The following is a 20,590-nucleotide window of genomic DNA, read 5'->3' as shown; positions in this document are numbered from 1 at the left end:
TGCAATTAAACAGGGTTTTGGTTTGGTTTTTGTTTGGTTTTGGTTGTTTTTTTTCCCTTTTCAAAGGAGTCCTTTGCAGCAGCAGTTTTAATGACTTTCACTCAAGTTTTAGAAAAGATACTTCTCTTTCTGCCAACTGTTCCATGCTCCTGCCTTGCCTTCCTCACAGCTGTTCTGCCAATCTCCCAGATGCTTCCATCTCCCTACCTCTGCATCTTAACAGCTCAGAACTCCAGAGCTTGCTAAAAGAGAAACAAAGCAGCTGACAGGGTACATATAAGCAAAACAAACAACTTTGCCATTAGGTGTAACAAAAAAAAAGTTACTAAGTAATAAGATTTCCACACCTGCATAGCTTCTGTGATCTATGTGACATAAATCACAGCACTGACTCAATCTTAAAAAAACCAAAACAAAACAAAAAAACAACCAAAACCAGCAATCCTGTATACATAGTTTCTAACCTTGTAATAAACTCAGGCTAAAATAGCTACTTTGGAAGAACCAACACACATTTAAACTACTTTTTTTTTTTTAATACCTTTCAAAAACTTAGCTCTTTCTGTGATACTCCTGCCTTCTTACTATTTTGATCCAGACTATGCCAGATGACAGTAAATTATATACCAAACGCCTTATCCTATTATGCTCTTGCTCTTTCTCTACTTACCCTCCAGACTCCTTCCATTTTAGACCTATTACAAACATCTTACATCCAGCTGTGCCACACTAACACAACCTGAAGTAATCCGCCTTTAATCTCCCAAGATTCCTCTTGACCTAGCTAATGACAAAAGTGATAGTGTAAGTGAAAGTATGTATGATCTGGAGATTATCAGAACACAGTATCTCCACAGAGCTACCCCCAAATGCCTACAGGTTGAGAGATTTCATGGGATGATAGTAGCCAAGGTAAAGAAGGGTAAGGTGCTTTAATTTTGCCATTTGGCTGTCAAATAAGGTGTTTTCCAACTCTAAGGAAACTGGTTTAAGCATCAAATTATGCGTTTTAATATACTGAGATATATTAAAATGGAGAAAAATAATGCAAAACCACAGGAGTGCATAGAAGTAAAGTATGGCTACCAAATCATGAATAATACAGATTTACACATGATTAAGAAAATTTTAAAATAAAATATTATTTAATCCAGAAAAAAATTACAATCAAGTACTGAAAATTTTACACAGGAACTGACAGGGGAAATGACCACCATCTTTTTCAATTAACTGAAAGAAGAAATAAAGTTATTTAACAAAACAAGGTTCTTGAATTTAGAATTTGTTAAAACTTCTTTTTGGTACTGTAATTTCATACCAATTGTAATTACACCTTGGAGTAAAAAAACCCCTAGTATTAATATTTTATTACTACTAAGCCAAGAAAAATAAGGTGATAGGATACAAAAAAACCTACCAAACGTCAAAGTAAAAAAGAAATCAGAAATGTTCTACTAGTTTGTCAGCTCTCAGAAACGTGTTTTTTAAGAGGAAAAGGAGCTTCTTCTAGAAGTAACGTAATTTAGTCCTCAGAAACAACAAAGTAAGCAAACTAATGATCATAACCACTAAGCAGTAAAAATCTCATGCTCTTAATTCACGTTTTTTAAAAAAAAAATATATGGAGCAAGACAATAATGGATTGGGGAAAATGATATCATTATACTGTACTGTATAATTTCTTAATTCCACACAATCTTTCATTGTGAATTATCTCATAAAATATTGTATATTGCATTTTATAGCTGTGATGAATCAGTATTACTAAATAGGAATAGAATTCTGCAGTTCAAATTGCTATTTCCTCAGACAACCAAGGTGCTAAATATAGGTTCTGTTAATAGTCATTTACCAAGCAGAAAACTCATCTTATGGTGAATATTTTTAAAACTCATTTATACTTATAACTGACTGTAAAACAATTAGCGAAATCCCACCCACCCTTTTTTTTTTTTTCTCCTACATTCCAGTTCAGGTTTGGTACATTCAGTATGGGATGTGGTACTAACAAAACTATGTCAGAACTGTTAACCAGAACCTGTTGTATCATAGAATTTAAAAGCTCCAGTACTCAAGTGCAGCCAAGCTGCTGTAGAAATTGTGTTAGCTGGAAACTCACCTACCCAGTCTGGAGCTAGAAGGTATGATTGCCAACTTCCTTAGTTACCTGTTGCATGAACTTCCCTGGGGCTAGAGACAAACAAGTGTACCTAGGGTCTGTAACTCTGGAATTCCTGTCATGCAGGTTTCACAATGTCCATTACTCTGATGTTACTTGCAAAGTGGTCTGTCAGAAACATGCTTCAATTTTGTTTATTTCTGGTACTAATTACAATAAGTCTGAATTTTAAAATAAGAAAGTTGTCCAAGAAAAATAAGACAAGTTAGACGAACGAATTAGATGAAAAAAACCTTTATATTAAACTAGATTTTGTCCACTGTCTAAAGGAACATTTTGGAAAGTGTACTTAAACTTATTAAAAATGCAGACCTATTTAAAAAAAAACTAAACCAGAAATCATGAACGATATCAAGGAGAAAATTTCCACTGAAAATAAAGAGGAGGCTTAACTATCTATAGCTTGCACTAGTTCACCTAAGATCAAGAATAACATCAGTTCCAAGTTTTGTTATGGCATAAAAAGACTAATGATTGCTTGTGTGGCACAACTGGGATAAAAACCTTTGTACAGGGACAAAAAACCCTCATACAGGAACGCCTAATGAACCACTTGTTCATGTACTCTGCCTGACCTGAAGCTGCTTCCTTTGTCTACAAACCTGTTGTTAAAAAACAACAATAACGTGTACAGGTAAACTCACCCTATGGTAGTGCAAATACAGAGTCACTGTGCCACGTTAGAGATTAGGTACCATGAAACAGATGCCAGTGACAATGTGGTTCAACAGAACACTCCAAAAAACGAGTTTTCACAGTTTATTGGGGACTTTAATGGCTTTTCATAACTTCTTTAACCTGCAGCGATAATTCGCTCTGTCCTCTATATCAAAACAAAAAAACCAACAACCGAAAAGAAAAACAGAAAAAAACTTTAAAAAACTTTAGTTAAAGAAAAATATGCTAATTCCTCCTTTGTGGAGTACCGCGGCCGTGGATGCGGGGCCACCCCCGCAGGCCGCAGCCGCCCGGACAGGGCACCGGCCGAGGGGCACCGGCCGAGGGGCACCGGCCGAGGGGCACCGGCCGAGGGGCACCGGCCGAGGGGCACCGTACGGACGGAGCACTCCCGCGGGCAGCCCTTGTGCTACAGACATGGGCAGCCCACAAAACACCCACAGACGGCACTGCACCCACCGGCCTAGTCCTTTTTCCCGCTCCTGGTCCTAGTCCACCGCTCCTGGCCGCTTCCCCAAGCGACCTTCCGGGCTAGGTGGGCCTCCAAGTGCCTAAAGTCCCCCTTACCTTTCCCGCCTAAGTCCCCCTTCACCGGGGGCTACGGGGCTGCCCTCACTGCGGCTGGGCCGAAGCACGACCGAACCTTACTGCACTAACAGCAAACGTGCCTACAGCGCGGCAAGGACGCTACTGCTGCTGGGGACACTGGCGAGCAAAGCAGGTCCTCAACCACCAGCCGACCCCAAACAACCTCACCCTGACCCCCTGAACCGCCCCGACGCCAAATAACCTCCCCGAAACGCTTCCGCCACCGCCAACCGCTGCATGCCGAACGTACGCTGTACGCATGCGCGGAATAGAAGCGCCGCCGAATGAGGCTTCCTCTCCGAGCGACGCTTGCCATTGGTTGCCGAAAATGAACGAGTGCTTTCGTGCTTCTCCGGTGTGACTCCAAAGGCGGGAGGGGGGGGAAGAGGGAAGCAAACGGCTCGAACGCTGCGCAGTGCATTGTGGGGCGGAAGAGGAGAGTCACCGCTCTGCTAGGGCCGCCATCTTGCCTGCGTCCGGACTTGCTCCCGTTTTCGGGGCCTGCTCCTTCTCCTCGCAGCGCAAAGCGGTGGAAAGGGAGAGGACGAGGGGCCCGCCCGAGCGGTGCCGATGCGTGTAGAGCCTCCTCGCACCTCTCTCGAGCGCCGCTAGCGAAGGGGGCGGGGGTGGTCGGGCGGTCGCTGGCGCGGCCTCTCCTTTCCTCTGCCGGGATGGGTCGGTCCCGCAGCCGTAGCTCGTCCCGCTCCAAGCACACCAAGAGCTCTAAGCACAACAAGAAGAACCGGAGCCGATCGCGATCCCGCTCCCGGGAGAAGGAGCGGGCGCGGAAGCGCTCTAAGTCCCGGGAGAGCAAACGGAACCGGCGCCGGGAGTCCCGGTCCCGGTCCCGCTCCAACACGGCACCCTCCTCCCGCCGCGACCGGGAGCGGGAGCGCGATCGCGCCTCCTCCCCGCCCGATCGCATCGACATCTTCGGGCGCACGGTGAGCAAGCGCAGCAGCCTGGACGAGAAGCAGAAGCGGGAGGAGGAGGAGAAAAAAGCAGAGTTCGAGCGGCAGCGGAAAATGTGAGCCCCGGGCCTGGGCTGGGGGTTCGGGGGGCGGCGGTGGGGGGTGGGGGTGAGGGGAAGGGGGAGAGAAGGAGCCATGCTGTGCCCCGGGCGCCTTTCTCTCCGTGCCTTCCTCCTCCAGACAAGGGCAGCCTGCGGCAGAGGTAAAGGCGCTGAGGCCTAACTCCTGCCCGTTTTCCCGCCATCCTGCCCTCTCCTAAAGCCGGGCTCCCGCAGGTGCGTTGGGAGCCGCCCCCTCGGGACGCGAGCCTCCCGCACGCTGCCTGCCTCGCCGCCCGCTCTGCTCGTAGCCCTTGCGCCGCTGCTTTCCTGCGCTGCTTGTAAACTTCGCTCTGCGCAGGGGCCCTCCGCGCCCCGGTGGCTTTGTGCTGCACTGCCACACTGCCTGCCCCTCCCCTTCGTGGCGTGGAGCTGGTTGTGCGTTGAGCGGAGGCATCTGGAATTGCTCGACTTAGGGTTTTAAGAAGTACCATGCAACGATTATATTAACACTGAGGGTTTTTTTTATTTTCTTGCCAAATGGGACAGTGAGATCCGGTGACTTGTTTTATTTGAAGCCTTTTCTTTTTTATGTTTTCATTGCGGGGAATGTGTTTATTTATAAAGTCTACAAAGATAGATAAATTCTGTTTTAATGAATGTTGGATGTGCATTAAGATGTTTAGCAATATTGTTAAGTTATGAAAGAGATCTTTATGCAGCAGAGAGAACAACGGTTTTAACACTTGTGATAAGAGAGATTCTTGCTCTTTGAATGTTGCCCTTGCTCATTGGAGCGCTGAATCCAGAAGTAGCACATGTTTGTATGTGTGAAGCCAAGTAGTTCTGTTAATTCTCAGGTGGACCTTTGAGTTTTATTTCAGCGATATTGTTCTAATGATGTACTAATTTCAGTTCAGAAGGCTTGATCACCACAAATTGTCACTTGAATTTTTGTTTCTCGATAACCTCCTTTGCTGACTTCAGAATTTGACAGTGATGTCATCAAAAACTTTCACAGTAACACAGACACCTGTGAAAATGTTGAAGGCTTTTTGTGTCATTGATCCTAATTTTGCGGTTTATAATTTTATTCAGTACCTAAATTAATAGAAGTGTTCCATACATATCTGTGATAAAGAACTGGAATGTGCTTAACAGTTTGAGAATACAGTGAATCGTTTATCTTGGTATTCTAGAACTGTTTTAGTTCACATGTAAGTAATTTTTCTATACAGGTTTTGAAATTTTAAAATACTCGTGAAGACTCTGTAGGAGGAATATGACATTTGAGTGACATTGGCAACAATAGTAAACTTTTTAAGGGAGAAACAATATCAGAAAAGATTGGGTATAGAATTTTGATGCTTCTAGAATACACTTTAAATTTCAAAAAGGAAAAGCAATAAAAGTTAGAGTAGAAAACTGGTAGTTGAATAAGTCATCTGTAAATTGTGTTACATATGTTAACATATACTCGTGTTAGTGAAGGAAAGCAGTACTTTCTTGTTGACTGAATTAACTAGTGGATAATTCATATATTGAAAGTGACTTTCTTATGTCTGTTAAAATCTTAATACATAGCCTAACTTCTGCTTTTTCCTATAATGCTAGTTTTCTATAAAGGCCTTGTGAATATAATGGGTTTTTTCCCTCAGAAGCCTGCTGAAATGTGAGCAGTTTGTTTTCTGGAGATTTTATAAAATTAGTCTTTCAGAAGTAAATGGAGCTTAATAAAAATACTTGTACATTAGTGAATTTATCTGTTTCTCTGGAGGTCCGGGTGGTAAATTTACACCTATATATAGGGTAGTCTTAAGTCCCTACCCTTTAAAAAAAAAAAAGTTCATATAAACTACAGAACAAATGGTTGAGATTTATGTCTGTGTTTGTATTTGATTTTCTTGATAAACTGAAAGCCATCATATATATATATATATTTGTAATATTGTCTTTGCCTGTGAATGTGAAAATATGTTTGCTTGGTTTAATTAAATTTGAATGGAATTTGTTGGGGTTAGGATTTAAACATGTGCAGGCGCAGTGCTTTAATTTGAGTACATTGTCAGTTGCTGAGGATATTTGAAAACTTCAGACATAAGTGTCAGGGGTATTTTTGTATGTATGTATTATCTTAATTCAGTTAGCTAACTTTTATTCCAGATTTCCCTGATGTTAGATGTAAAGCTAAAATAGTTGAATAAAACATGTGAACATGAGCCTTCTGAAGAATGATTTCTGTAGAACAGCCTCTTACCTACACTAAGCTTTATCAGTACAGGACAATGAGAGTACTCGCTGCTGAATAAATAGTCAGAAGAGGGAATAAAAACCTTTAAAAATAAAAGGGTATTTAGTATATAAAGGATGTTTAAGGATTTGTCCAGAGAGGATCATAGGTAGTGGCATGGCAGAGTCACACTAACAGGATAAGGTTGATGCATTTTTCTGGATGGTGGTAGTGATCTAGGTTTTCATTTTGGTGGGGTTTGTTTGTTTGTTTTTTCTGAAAAAAAAAATCACCTGAAGGTATTTTGTGTTGCTTCAGGAAAAGTGAATGCTGGCCTATTGTTCTACCAGCTAAGTTTCTTATCTCTTGAGGAACATAAGAAGGGTAATTGTCTTCTGGGGCTGAAAGTTGGTAAGTTGAGGGTTCCAGAACTTTGTACTGAAGGAGATAGATTGTCCATTAGGTTCAGTACACTTTTGAAAAGAGGATACATGTACCATGGAAACTGGAAGCTTTTTCACCTCAATATTTCACATGTTCATCTAGATTAGTAATCCATATTTCATTATCTTCCTGTTGCATATTTGCACATTATACACTGGGAAATCAAAATGTTAATAAATCCCGTAACATTTTTTTTCTTTTTAAATTAGTTAGGTTTATGTCTCTCAATATAAATAAGTTAGGAAAATGGAAAAATTATGAAAATGACAGGATATTAAGATGTTACAACAGTAGTTGTTATTCTAAATCCTGGTTTCTGAGGCTGACGGGCCAGAAGATAAGTTTTTAAGACTGTTCTGTACTTCACAGAATACTTAAAATGAAAGTTCAGTTTCAAGGTTAAAAAGAACAATCTTCTTCCCAAAGCCCACAATAATTCTATATAAATAGTACTATATGAAAAATAGCTATACAATATTTACTTTTATTGGTCTTTGGATATCCAGTTGCGATTTGTACTAGCAGTTACTACCTGAAAGATTTTTTTCTGATTTGGTAATAAACCTGCAAATTGACCTAATCTTTTTGTATCCTTTTTAGTGAAAACTTAAAACAATGATCAGGTTAAGTGATAATCCTGCTGCTAAATAAAAATAAAGACAAGATGACATTTGAAAATATTTCCAAAATTCAGATCATGAAAAACTGTGAAGTTTACAGGGATTTGGTTAGTGCTTGGTATTGGTATATTTTATCTTTCTTGGATAATTACAGTAGCAACAGAGTGCTGCAATTAAGAGGTTAAGGACAGGTGAGGTACTTGAAATTTGATAAGGGAAATGATTGGATAACTAGATTAGAGATACAACACCTGGAATTCTTGTTAAAATTTTCAAATTACATATGTTACTACTTCTGTCTTCTATTTTAGTTATTAGAGATTAGTTTGATGCCTTTGAGGTGAGGGCTTTAAGACAAGATTTTACAAGAGATTATTGCTACATACAGCCTAAAAATGAGACCATTTAAATTCCTGAAGGGTAAAGGATAGCCAAAGTTTGGTGTGGTATTATTTTTTTTCTTCTTTTTTTTAAAACTTTTTTCTCCCCCCTCACCCCCCCCCCAAAAAAAAAAAAAAAAGAAAAAAAAAAAAGATCAAGAAGTAGTATGATAAGCTGTCTCCTTAAACTTAGTCCCTTGAGATGTGGAGAGATGCTAAATATGGTATGGTCTGAATGGGTTCCCTGCACTGGCAACACTGATTGCCTGAATATTCACTTTCTTTAAATGTAGGGCAAAACATTCTTTAAATATATATGATCTGTGTGTATAAGGTATAAAATATTAAAAGTGATTCAGTAGCGTGGCTGCTGCTGTGTACTTGAAAGAGTTTGTTTCAGTGCATTCATTGTTGATTAGAAAAGTAATCCTTGTGTTTGCATTTTGTAGTCGTCAACAAGAAATTGAAGAGAAACTCATAGAGGAAGAAACTGCTCGAAGAGTGGAAGAGCTTGTGGCTAAACGTGTAGAAGAAGAGTTGGAGAAAAGGAAGGATGAGATTGAGCGAGAGGTTCTCCGCAGGGTGGAGGAGGCTAAGCGCATCATGGAAAAACAGTTGCTCGAAGAACTCGAGCGACAGCGACAAGCTGAACTTGCAGCACAAAAAGCCAGAGAGGTAACGCTCGGTCGTTTGGAAAGTAGAGACAGTCCATGGCAAAACTTTCAGTGTCGGTTTGTGCCTCCTGTTCGGTTCAGAAAGAGATGGAATACAGCAAATCTAATTCCCTTCTCGTATAAACTTGCATTGCTGCGAAACTTAATTTCTAGCCTATTCAGAGGAGCTCACTGATACTTAAACAGTTATTCTCCTAAAACCTGAACAAGGATACTTGATTTTTAATGGAACTGACCTACATATTTCAGAATTGTTTGAAACTTTTGCCATGGCTGCAGGATTTATCAGCGGTCCTTTCATTTTTGGGGAAGGGTATTGAAAATCTGTAATTATGTATCCTTCATTTGTTTCATTTTGTTTACCTAGACTGTAAGAGGCTTTTGCCTTCAGTCAGGCAAAAAGCAGGGTCCAGCAGTGAGCTGCAGTACCTGTCTAACAAATAGGTGTCTTAACTCTTTGTTTAAAATGAACATTTTCCTTGAGCATACATTGGACTAATTCTGGGACTTCGAGCATAAGCCCATCCATGTCTTCACGAAGGATCTATGTCCAAATCATGATATCCATTTTTAATAACTACTAACAACTCCTTTTTTTTCTCTAGAAGTTATAAAAGAGCAGGTTGCCCTTGTCTGAAGTCAAGCTGAACATGTGACTTGGGGTTGTTTTTTTTGTTTGTTTGGTTTTGGTTTTTTTTGTTTGGTTGGTTTTGGTTTTTTTGGTTTTTTTTTTTCATCAGCAGCTGGAGCAGAAGCTGAAAATGTCTTTCTGTGAGACAGTAACTTGCTACTAAAGGCTTTGATGCCTGCCTGCACCAATCATTCCAGGATCCAGAAATTTCAAGACAGACTTTAAACTGTAATGGAAATTTCTGCTAAATAATCATAAGTCTCAAATGCCTTTTTCACTCTGTACCTCCTACATAATTTATTTTAAATTACTATTTTGATTGGCTTACAAAAGGAAAGACAGTAGCAATGAAGCTTTCTCCTCCATACTAAACATGACTTGTCTGTAACATAGCATCTTTAAAAAAAAAAAAAAAGACAAAAAAAACCCCAAAACCGGAACAGTGAGTTACAACAAATATTAAGAGTATTAAATTACACTTGTTTTACAAATTCAAACCTTACTGTGAAAGAACTTAAGTTGAATTTAGATGTCTGTAGTCAGCGTACATTTCATATATAGAGGTTCTCACTTGGTCAGATGGATGACTCTTTTTTTTTTTTTTTTTTTTTTTTTTTTTTTTTTTTTCCCCCTATTGTCAGTGTGATGTGGAGAAGTCCCATCAGTTTTTTATAATGCAGAATAAACTTCCATGCCTGGAGTGAAGTGTGCTAGCTAGTAGCTGGTTACTAGTCATAGTAAGAAGTTTTCTCTTCGTATGCTTGCTTTGTTCGTATTAACTTTTTTTTCTTACACAGACACAAACCTCTGGCTAACTTTAAATCTTCCAAATATTAAAATAATTGGGATATATATTATGTGAACTGAAAAACCTCAAAAAACTTTCACGCAGTCTTCATATTTATGAGTTGCATAACAAAGTTCCATAAAATTCACCAAGAAAACAAGAATTACAAGGCTTTATTTCCTGATCTTGCCTTCCCTGGACTCCTGAATTTCAAGTTCAGACTGCAAATGACAGTTTCAGCTGTCTTAAAATTGTCAAAATACTGAATGTTTAGTCCATTCTCCCCATGAAAGAAGCCCATAGCTCCATGAAGTATGGATTACCATTTGTATTTTTCACTAACAGTAAATGTATTTTTCTTATTAATTGTTTGCCTTAGGAATGATTTACATATTTTTGTTCCTTCTTATCATAAACATCTGCATTCCTCAGCTCAGCCTTCCTTGTATGTTGTTTCTTTATAAATGGTTGAGCTGCTGATGCAGGTATTGCCAAGCTAACAGTACAAATCATTTTAAAGAGGAAGCTGGCGCGTATGGCAGCCGAGGAGCACACTCTGCAGGACACTGGACAAGACAGTAAATATTCAACTTTTAATGCTGATTAAAGGAGTATAGGTAAAGAATACGTAGGTATACTTAATTGGTGAGACAAACTATTCACTTTATTTATATTTTCTATATTACTTTTTAATTTGGTAAATACTATCCAGTTTTTGTAGTTGTCCTTGTTGATTTGTGTGATAATAAAATTCTAGTAATAAATTGTCAGGATTCTGTGATTAGGGAGGGTTTAGTTGATTGCTGTTTGGACTGGGCGGGATGATTTAAATTGAGTACTAGAAACCAGTTTTAGTGGCTGCACAATTTACCGTTGTGAGACAAAATAGGTGGCTGTAAAGCTACCACTTTAAGTCAGTTCACAAAAGAATTCTGAGAAAGATTAGTGAACATACAGAAAGGGATGTTTTACTTTACTAACATCTTGCCCTGTCCTCCCCTTTAGGAAGAAGAGCGTGCAAAGCGTGAGGAACTAGAGCGAATACTAGAAGAGAATAATCGAAAAATTGCAGAAGCACAAGCTAAACTGGTATGTGGAGATGTAGTTAACTGTTCTGTAGGGGAATACAGGTCCCTCTGCCTGATTTGCAACATAATTAAAATAAACAGATGGACCCCTTTCTAGATTTTAACTTACCATTGCCAGTTATGTCAGTAGCGTTGCTTTCCTTCCCTTGACCATAGGAGACCAGATCCTTAGCCGTAATACTAGTCTAAAAAACTAGTTCAAGTGTAGTTAGTTCAGAGGAAGAAAACTGCCTTCAGAATTTTAAAAATACATTTTTAACTATATCTCACAGGGAAGGTTAAAGTAAGTTTGCAAACTTGTTCAGCTTCTAGAACAGAAGTGACTAACTGTTTTGTTGAGCAGGACAAGTACAAACTGGATTTGAGAATAGTATAATGTTGATTTAGAAGTGTTGAAAGGAATTTTCAGCATAAGCTTAAGATGTCTATGTTATGAAAGTCTAGCTTATGTTGGTCTCCAAGCCTATTTAAGCAGGTGCCGGCCTCATGAGAACTTTTAATATGTTTTAGCTGATTCTAATCATTAATGATAAGCCAAACTAAGCTTATTCTAAATCCCAATTAACTCTTACCGGTTTCAGTTACCCAAGTAGTTGCACGTTTTTCAGGTAAAGATGATGCTTCTTAAAACTGCTTGAACTATATCTGCTTTAGATCTCTTCCTGGTTTACCCTTTTCTCAACCCCCTATGGTGGAAATAAGACAAATAGAAAATTTAAAATATTAACTGACGTAATGAACAAAATAAGCACCTTGTAGGACCACTGGAAGAGCTGTAAGAACCGTAAGTCAGTGTAAGGATTGCCTTAAGCAAGATCAAGTAAAGATTGTTCTGAATTAGGAGGGAGTTTTAGATGGGTTTTGGAGTGGGGAGACCTGTTTGGCGGTCTGTTACTTCACTGTATTGTGCTTTCATCTGACACATGGCAGGTGTCGGGGGAATATCTCTATATGCACACTGACTTCTTTAATTAAAATGTAATGTGTTGTTTGCTAGGTAATGCTGAAAAACATTGCAAGTAAGCACTCAAGATTTCAATACATTAGCTGTAGACAGTTTTCAGTGTTTCTTCTAAACTCCATTCAAGTAGCCATTTTATGAATAGTTTCACTGAAACCAGCTATGGCATCTAGCTCAGGTAGAACTGCTTACATACCTGTGCAGGACTGGACCTGTTTGGACATTAATATGGACTTGTAAGTTGCTTTTATGACTACAAAATATGCTGGCCTAAATTCTACCATTTTCATATATAGGCTGAAGAACAATTGAAAATTGTTGAAGAACAAAGAAAGATTCATGAGGAGAGGATGAAACTAGAACAAGAGAGACAACGTCAGCAAAAAGAAGAGCAAAAAATGATCCTGGGCAAAGGAAAGTCTAGGCCAAAACTGTCCTTCTCACTAAAAAGCCAGGATTAAATTGCAGCTCTGAACTCTTAAAAGAAACAAACAAAAAACCCAACAAAAAAGGAAAACAAAAAAAAACTTTGTATGGTAGCTTCATGTTGAAGTGTTGGTTGGTTTGGGTTTTTTTTGTTCTTTTTGTTTTGTTTTTTTCCTCTTTTATTTTTTTCCCCTCTCTTTTTTTGGTTTTTTTTTTTTTTTTTTTGTCTTTTGAAAGTCTGGAAAGTTAGCTTGTTCTAATAGGGGCTGTGCTCTGCAATTCTTAAATATTTTTTTTTTAAACTTCCATTAAGTTAAACCCTTATCAGATCATTGTTGCCTTTTAGAGGGTAATCTGTTCTCATCAATTTTCTTTCTGTGGTAGTGGTCTGAAGCAGATCAGGTCACTTTGTGAATTGTGGATGATCTGATAAGGTTTTACTGACCTACTCATCAGAGTTTGACTCTGATAATTGACAGAACTTTATACTGGGTATTGCTGACTTTTAATATTTTTTATTTTTTAAAGTCAGTAAATACATGAGTAAATTGCCATAGTATTACTGGACCTCTGTGGTTTATTGTTAAATCAGTGTCCTATGATACTGTCACATTGTTGCGCTTGATGTTCCTGATACAGGTAAGGAAATAGTTTGTCATACCTGCTATGAATACATAGAGGGAGTTCAGTATTGTCTCTGTTAGATTTGTTTTTATTACATTGACAGCATTCAACCAGCGTTCCCCATTGTGTAAATAAACCAATTTGCTGAATAAAGTGAAAGTCTTAAATTCATATGTTTAAGTAAATTTTTTTAGTACACTTCTATAACAGCCGAGTGACAATTTACATTGTTAAATTCGAGACTATAGTGGTATTTTTTTTTTTTTTTTTTGCTTTAAACTGTTGTGGCTTCTCCTATTTATAATGCAAAATTACACACAGTAAAAAAAAAAATCCCTGCAGTTGTGAATGTTTTTGATGGCTGCTGCTGCTGTTTTCATGAATGTTGGTTTTTATTCTGACAGAGACTTATTTCAGCTGTAGTATCATGCTTAAACAGCTGTTTGGCTTACTGCACCCGGACCAGTACTTCAATATCTAATCCCCTCCAGTTCACCTCATAATGCAGTATATTGTATAAGTTAACATCATTACCATATAATGAATCTGATGGGTCCTAAAGGATTTAAAAATGGAAGTTTTTTTTTCCCAAAGAACTGGACTGGCTAGCATACTTGAAGTGAAAAACAGAAAGTGAGATTCTGTCGAAATACACTGTTTTATCCAGAAGGCAACTGTTACTCATATACAGATCTTGAATGTTATCCATTTATATATACAGGTTTTATTTTGAAAAATGAGAAACTACAGATTGAAAACTATATATAAACTCCCCTTTTGGTATATAATTCTTCTACCAAAACCTGGTTACTATAGCTTGTCCAGTTCTAAAACTTTCTTTTTCCTGTTGGTGTGCAACATCTGTAGTAACCATAAAACAAAAACTACCAGTAGTTGCCTGAGCATTTGAATATCACTGGGCAAAGTTGGAAATCATTCCTGATGTTCCCAAAGGATCTGTTTCTGTAGATTTGGCAAGTTAAATGTGGGAGCAAGTTGCATGTGCCACTGAAAGCAGTATTCAACGTGCTTTGTATGAAACCTGGGCTTGGGGGCAGATTGATGTGTATCGCTTTGTCCAGTATGTCAAGAAAAATGTGAAGACAGTAAAATACCTACACTATTACTGTACTTAATTTGTCTAATCTTGTATTACAAAAGAAGGTTGAAGGTTGCTTAATGCATAAAAACAAAATTCAAAGCCAAATAAATTGTGTACATGACCTGTTGGCAGGAGCAGGCTGTATTTAAAGCTCAACTGATACCTGTATTTCTAAAACAGAAAACATCCCCTTTTCCCTTATGAGAAACAAGCTATTAAAAGTCAATACTCAAAACAGACCTATGCATTTTTGTTTCCTCTCCTCTTCCAGAAGCAAGACACTTAAGTTCTCATATGTGCAGCTGTTGTACCAAAGCATTTTGTCCTACACTGCTAATTTGATGCTAATTAGTAGCATTTGTTCCTTACAGTTAACATTGCGTAGGCTTAGACTTGAGAGGGTATTTTCAGTCACACCTTCAGGACTACTGTGTGGACAAAATATCCAGTCACAGTTAGGTTTGCCTTTTTTCCATTCTACAACTTGCTGCCTGTGTTTCTTTCCCCCAACCCTCAAAAAAGGGAAACCAGATACGTATTTCTATTTTTCTGTTGAGGCAGAATTTCAGTTGGTAGAAACTACTGTTCTAAAGCATTCTGTATTTCATAGGGAGGTCTCCTCGACCTGGTGTGGGCGGACATCATGTTTGCATTATTCTGGGGTTTTCTTCCTTTTTAAAATGGAGGGCCTCAGGGATACACTTGATTTCTAGGAAAATAAAGGTGGACACAGTTTGGGTAGGGGGTAAATTGACTTTTGATGATAAGAACTCGAGATATTCTTGTATTCCCTTAAAACTTGATACCTGTCTGATGCAAAGTAGGTTAGAACGTAGACCAGCATTTGCATAGTGATTTAACTGAGTATGAGCTGTGTGTGAGTTTGCATCAGGATATGAACCTACCTAGAGAAATTGCTGTTAAAAATTGTGTTGGGTGTTTAATTTTTCTTCCATTATAGTTACAAGTTTCAATTTCAGATTTTGGTTAGGCAGTTTTTTGGTTTGTTCTGGCTTTTTGCGAGGAGGTGGGGGTTTTTTTCTTCCCCCTTCCCCCTGCCCCCAGGAGGCATTTTTTGTTACCACCTATCTTGCACAGCATTCATTTCCCTTACATGATGACAGAAGAGGTCTTAGTTTTCCCAAACCCTGTTCATAAATGTCCTGGAGAATTATTCTAATGGTGAACAATGCATCTATCCAGCAGAGGCAGGGGAGAGTGGGAGTGCAGCAGAATCCTAGCAGTGTGCTGTTACTTTGGAGATTTGTTAAACTGCCCTTTGAACTTCCCATGTTTGCTATCATCATTTGTCCAAGCACAAGCAGAAAGCTGACTGCTGTGAAATGTGCTGGAGAGCTGGTGTCCTTGAAGCTTAGCAAAGCAGAGACGATTAGGTTGGTGAAGATGTCTAAGCTGCCAAGCAACTGCATACCTACGTACAGGCAGATATGTCAGTATTACCTTACTGAAGTATCACTACTTCATCCGCTCCTATCTTGTCTTGAAAAAGAAGGATCTTCATTGTCTCTGTTCTCCTAAGCTTTGTGTCGCCTCATACACGTCACCATGCCTATTGCCCTTGCTGACCCAAAGATTATAAACTCCTCTTTCCAGTGCTACTAACATGCCCTCTTACGATCCTTTTGAGCTTCTGTGCCATTTTTTGCACGTATACTGAACGTGAAGGTGTTGGTTGTGATTCACTCACTGTGTGAGGTGTCTCAAACATCTTCAGAGTATTTGGGGATGTGTCATCCCTTTGGCAAGCAGGAGGAGAAGGATGAGCGCTGTGACCGCAGGGTCTCAGCTCAGTGCAAGCTCACATGAAATTCAGGTTGATAAACACTTTTCATTTTGCGTTACAGAGGTACATTTCAGGAGAGAGCTGTGGAGCTGCCTGTCTGCCTACGGCTCATTCCAAGACAGGAGAACCTGGTCAAAGTGCCCAGGCTGGTGCAGTTTCAGACCAACAGGCCTGTCCGGCTGGAGCTGAACCATAACTTTTGCACATCTCTGTTCCGTTTTCATGCTAGTACTACCAAATGCGTGTGTTCTGGGTTATCCCCCTCTTCCCAACGCACTGTTCTGTTAGCCAGCTGAAGAGTGCTGAGCCTCTGTTGACATTTCCACAGGGAACAACCTGGTCAGCTCTGCTGCACAAGGGGACGTAAACCCTTAGAAAAGGCTGGTCATATAGAAGTTTGATCCCTGGTCTTGTTTCCCACACCACATATCTCATCACAGACCACAACATAATGTAAGATTTTTGTTTTCTCAGGGTAATACTGGGAACCAGTGTAAAAATAAGTCATAAACAGAGAAGTAAAATGTATGGTTAGGACGTTCCCACTTATTTTCTGATTTTTATTACAAGGCTGCTTGAATTCTGTGGCTGTATTTAGGAACAACCAAGCTCATTTTCTAAAGAAGCTATGGTTAACCAAGACTGCGGTTATAAAACAGACATGGAGAAGGCAAATTAACATCTACATATATACTCGCTCTACAGTAAATGCAGAAAATGTATTGTTATGGTGTGAATGAGATTTTAGGAGCCGTTTCAAGTATCCAGCATGTTTGTATAAACAGTAAACAATCCACTTAAATCAGTAAGTGTTAATCATGCCATCATTTGTCTTTATTAAATTTAGCAGTAATTCTATAATCTCTTCGACTTTCAAAATGGTAGATTTTCAAGTAATGGTGAGTGATGGTAAGCTGTTCCACTTAAAATATTTCACGTCCAGTGTATTCTCACTGCCGATGTTCAGACTGATGTTTAAGAGAATCAGGGATTGTGGGCCCGATCCTGATCCCATTCAGACGAGGTGCCTTTTTGTTACAGATTTCGCAGGATCAGAGCCAATGCCTATGTAATTATTGCCCAGATCACTGTCGGAAAGAAGCCGAAAGGGGGTTATTCAGCAATAAACCCGATTTTTGCTCTAAAGCTGGCTGAGGCGCAGGAAATAAAGGTTTAAGCAGTGCAAATGGCAGATTCCAGGTTTTTCCCTGAAGGATGAGGGAAAAGCAGGTCTCACCTGCTCGCCGGCCTTGCGGATCCGGCCATCCGTCCGTCCTCCGGTCGGGGCGGCCCGGGCGCGGGGGGACGGGGCGCCGCTGGCCGGGAGCGGCAGCGTTTCCTCCCCCCGAAGCCGGTCCCCTGCGAGGTGTCCGCCAGGGAGCCGCGTTCCCCGCGCAGCCCGGAGTATCTGCGGGGCCTCCTGCCAAACAGCCCCGGAGAGCCGCTGCGGCGGCCGGAGCCCGCTGCTAACTTCCTCACCTCTGTGAGCTTTTTGGCTTTTAAACCCCGGTCCCCAGCCCGCACTCTCACGTTTTCTCCGTGTCCGAGGCGATTCCTGCTGCTTCTCGGAAGCGAGGCGGGAGAGTCGGAGGCCGATGCGGCGGCGGGTCGGGGACAGGGATGGGGAGGGAGTGCGGCCGCACCGCGGCTGCCCAGGGGCTCCGAGCGCCGCCTGCCGCCCCCGCCCCCGCCCCCGCCCCGCCCGGCCCGGCCCGGCCCGGCCCGGCCCGGCCCGGCCCCGCAGGTTGCTCCGCGGCGCACAAGGCGCCCGCCGCCCCGACCCGGCCGCGGGGATCGGCCCTTCGGGCAGAAAGGGCGACCCGAGTGGAGCAGCAGTCGAGCCCGCATTTCCCTAGATGTCTTAACCTTTGTTGCTTGGCTTAGCTCGGAGATAAGTTCCCAGTTGTTCTCCAGGTTCTTACTTACAAGTGATTTTTATACACCTTCCCCGTGCATCACCAGGATGCTGGGGAGTAGAGTAAAACAGCTGTATTTACCTAAAATGATTAGCCGCTGGACAATAGAAGTGGAATGATATATTTAGCTACAGGAGGATATTTTCAGACAATACCAGGGCTCTTCATTTCCTCTGGTTTACTTAAAGCAAGGATACGGGGAGTTAGAGGTCACCGTTTACTCACAGCTTTTACAAAACACCGCTCGTAACCTTTTGCTTCAAAACAAACAGAAGCAGCAGCATCAAAAAATTGAGGTAAACCTATCTTACACGTCTAGAAGCATTTATCAGGCTCAGTGTTTACATTGGCTCACGACTGGATACACCCCACACATTTGTTTAAAAGTTCAATAATTAAGTACTTTCCTCCCCTCACTGGCGAAGCCCTCCTTTGATGCCCCTCGATGCGCATAGATAGCCTGTCTCTGTCTCCCGCTCGAGTGCTAAGTTTCCGTCCCGGGAATCAGATCCTTTCCCACCAAATTGCGTCGCCGGATCTGCAATTCCTTCCTCACTGCAAATTAAATTTAATTAAGCAGTTTACTTAAAACGTATTCGATGTTTTGTGTGAAAAGCAAACTGATTTCTTTGTTTCCCTGAGTGGTAGTTTTCATTAGAGAAGCTACCTAACACAATTAACACAAAATCTATGGGGCATCGAGCGCGCCTCAAACCTCCTCTCCCCTCTGTTGGGAGCGGGAGGAGCATCTGTGCCAGGCGGGGCGACGGGGGCTGAAACACCAGTTTAGTTAAAATCGGGGGGGAAAGCCAATATTTTTCTTCCAAATGGATCAGGGACATAAATTGCAGTGCCAGTCGTTTTCCTTATAAGGGCTTCTCCGCATTCGTCTAAAAGCTGAACGAGCAGCACCACTAACCCGATTTTTAAGTAAGTGCCCATATTTCTTGGGGAATAAAATGATGCGAAATGGGCTCTTTATTACGGTCTTGCCTAGCATGCTCTTCGCGTGCCTTAACTAGAAGGTAGGGAAATGGCAGAAAGAGCGCCGTAATTTCCTGGGATTTAATTTTTAATCCTTTCTGCAGATACTATTTTAGCAAGAAATCCCTGCTAGAAGAAATTCGGTAACCCCCTTCATCTTACGGGAGCGACTGTGACACGACACAGCCGGCGCTCAGCCGCGGCGCAGCTCCGGGCGCGGACCGTTGGCTTGTGCCGCCTCCCCGGCCCGGTGCCACCGCCCGCGGCAGCGGCACCGGCGCCTTACGTCGCATCGGCCGGCCCGTTTGGCGGGATAGCCGCGTAGGCGCCGGGCAGGGCAGGACCCGCGGCAGCCGCGGCCGGGGGGGACAGCCGAGGTGGACCGCTGTCCCCTGCGGAGGGCTGGCGCTGGCCGCTAGTGGGAGCTGTGGCCCCGTGGAAGCGCCGCGGCGCGCCGGGCACCGAGCGCGGCGGCGGCCGCACCCGCGGGGGCTACGGCACCCCCCCCCACTCCGGCACCCTCCACACTGCCGAGAGGCCCTCCGGAGCCGCTGGGGAAGCGTCTCCAGCGCTGCCCGCGGGCAGCTCCCTCTGCCCAGGAATTAATAATAAAATTAATTAGAAGGGCCAGGTGTCGGCGAGATACGTGGGGTCTGAAAAAGAACTGGATCCGACCCCCTCCCACCCCCGCGAGGGCGGAAGGGAGGGAAGAGGCGCTGAGCCATCCCCAGGGAAAGGCGAGGGAGCCCATCCCCTGCCTGAGCGCCGCCAGCTGCCGCTGCTCCGCGCCCCTCTGCGGGGGCTCCCCGTGTCCGACTCCTCTTTGCGGCGGGACGGCCCGCGGCTTCTTGTTGCGCAACCAGACAAACCTGGGAAGCTCGGAGACCCCGTGGAAAGGGTCAGTCGGGACCGAGCGTGGGAGAACCCCCTGCCCCCCCTTCACCCGGCGGGGCACCCGCAGAAAGTTGAGCGGGGAGCTCCTCGCCAGCGGAGGGCCGGCCCGTACCGTCCTTGCGCAGCGGCGCGGAGGTGGCCGCTGCCGCGGAGCGCGCTCTGCGCGGGGGCAGCGGGGAGGGTGCGGGGAGCCCCGCGCCCCCCGGCCCCGCCGCTGCCCCCCACTCTTGAAAGAGCGGCACGCTCGAAAAACGCTTAGTTTTAGCAGACACAGATTTTGGGGGTATAACTAATTTCACGCTATCCCGCCCCCCTCCCGCACAGCCCCTGCGTGACTAAGAGCGAGCGCGCCGTGCCCTCGCCCCGCGGTGGCCGCCCGCGGCGCGGCGGGGCCGGGGCTGGGGGTGTTACCTGCCGGCCCTGCTCGGCCGGGCTCGGCGCGGCCCCGCCCGCCGCCGCGGCGGTAAGTGACACGCGCAGCGCCCAACCAGCGCGGCGGCCCGGCGGCGGCCCTATGAGCGGCGGCGGCGGGGCGGCGGGGCCGCGCTTATATGGCTACGGCGGCGCGCTG

General features: G+C 42.8%; 2 protein-coding genes across 3 annotated transcripts; one reads left to right on the top strand and one right to left on the bottom strand.

Annotated features, from left to right (window-relative positions):
- Window positions 1-3,976: 3,976 nt before the first annotated feature.
- ARGLU1 (arginine and glutamate rich 1) lies at window positions 3,977-13,490 on the top strand. Of its 2 annotated transcripts, XM_080376227.1 has the most exons (4): window positions 3,977-4,472; window positions 8,578-8,803; window positions 11,226-11,309; window positions 12,566-13,490. In XM_080376227.1, exons 1-4 carry the CDS (start codon window positions 4,117-4,119, stop codon window positions 12,728-12,730), a joined length of 831 nt encoding a protein of 276 aa, XP_080232353.1. In that variant the 5' UTR covers window positions 3,977-4,116; the 3' UTR covers window positions 12,731-13,490. The 2 variants fall into 2 exon arrangements, with proteins under 2 accessions (XP_080232353.1, XP_080232354.1); XM_080376228.1 differs by lacking the exons at window positions 11,226-11,309; window positions 12,566-13,490 and adding an exon at window positions 10,741-11,001.
- LOC308059230 (uncharacterized protein) lies at window positions 12,822-20,473 on the bottom strand. Its single transcript, XM_080376229.1, has 2 exons — window positions 17,463-20,473; window positions 12,822-17,313 (listed from the first exon to the last, which is right to left on the bottom strand). The coding sequence occupies exons 1-2, from the start codon at window positions 18,071-18,073 to the stop codon at window positions 17,241-17,243; spliced, it is 684 nt and encodes a 227-aa protein (XP_080232355.1). The 5' UTR covers window positions 18,074-20,473; the 3' UTR covers window positions 12,822-17,240.
- Between the last annotated feature and the right edge of the window lie 117 nt (window positions 20,474-20,590).

This window comes from Falco punctatus (assembly GCF_963210335.1).
Source record: "Falco punctatus genome assembly, chromosome: 2".
NCBI classification, from domain to species: Eukaryota; Metazoa; Chordata; class Aves; order Falconiformes; family Falconidae; genus Falco; species Falco punctatus.
This window is presented reverse-complemented; position numbering and strand designations above follow the sequence as displayed.

Bases quoted from the DNA above. Each gene is read 5' to 3' on its own strand.
- ARGLU1 (XM_080376227.1), top strand. From the start codon at position 4,117: ATGGGTCGGTCCCGCAGCCGTAGCTCGTCCCGCTCCAAGCACACCAAG. The intron at 8,804-11,225 runs GTAACGCTCGGT...CCTCCCCTTTAG, and splicing joins CAGCACAAAAAGCCAGAGAG to GAAGAAGAGCGTGCAAAGCG. The intron at 11,310-12,565 runs GTATGTGGAGAT...TTTCATATATAG, and splicing joins CAGAAGCACAAGCTAAACTG to GCTGAAGAACAATTGAAAAT.
- LOC308059230 (XM_080376229.1), bottom strand. From the start codon at position 18,073: ATGCGGGCTCGACTGCTGCTCCACTCGGGTCGCCCTTTCTGCCCGAAG. The intron at 17,314-17,462 runs GTGAGACCTGCT...TCTTTCCGACAG, and splicing joins TCCGCAAGGCCGGCGAGCAG to TGATCTGGGCAATAATTACA.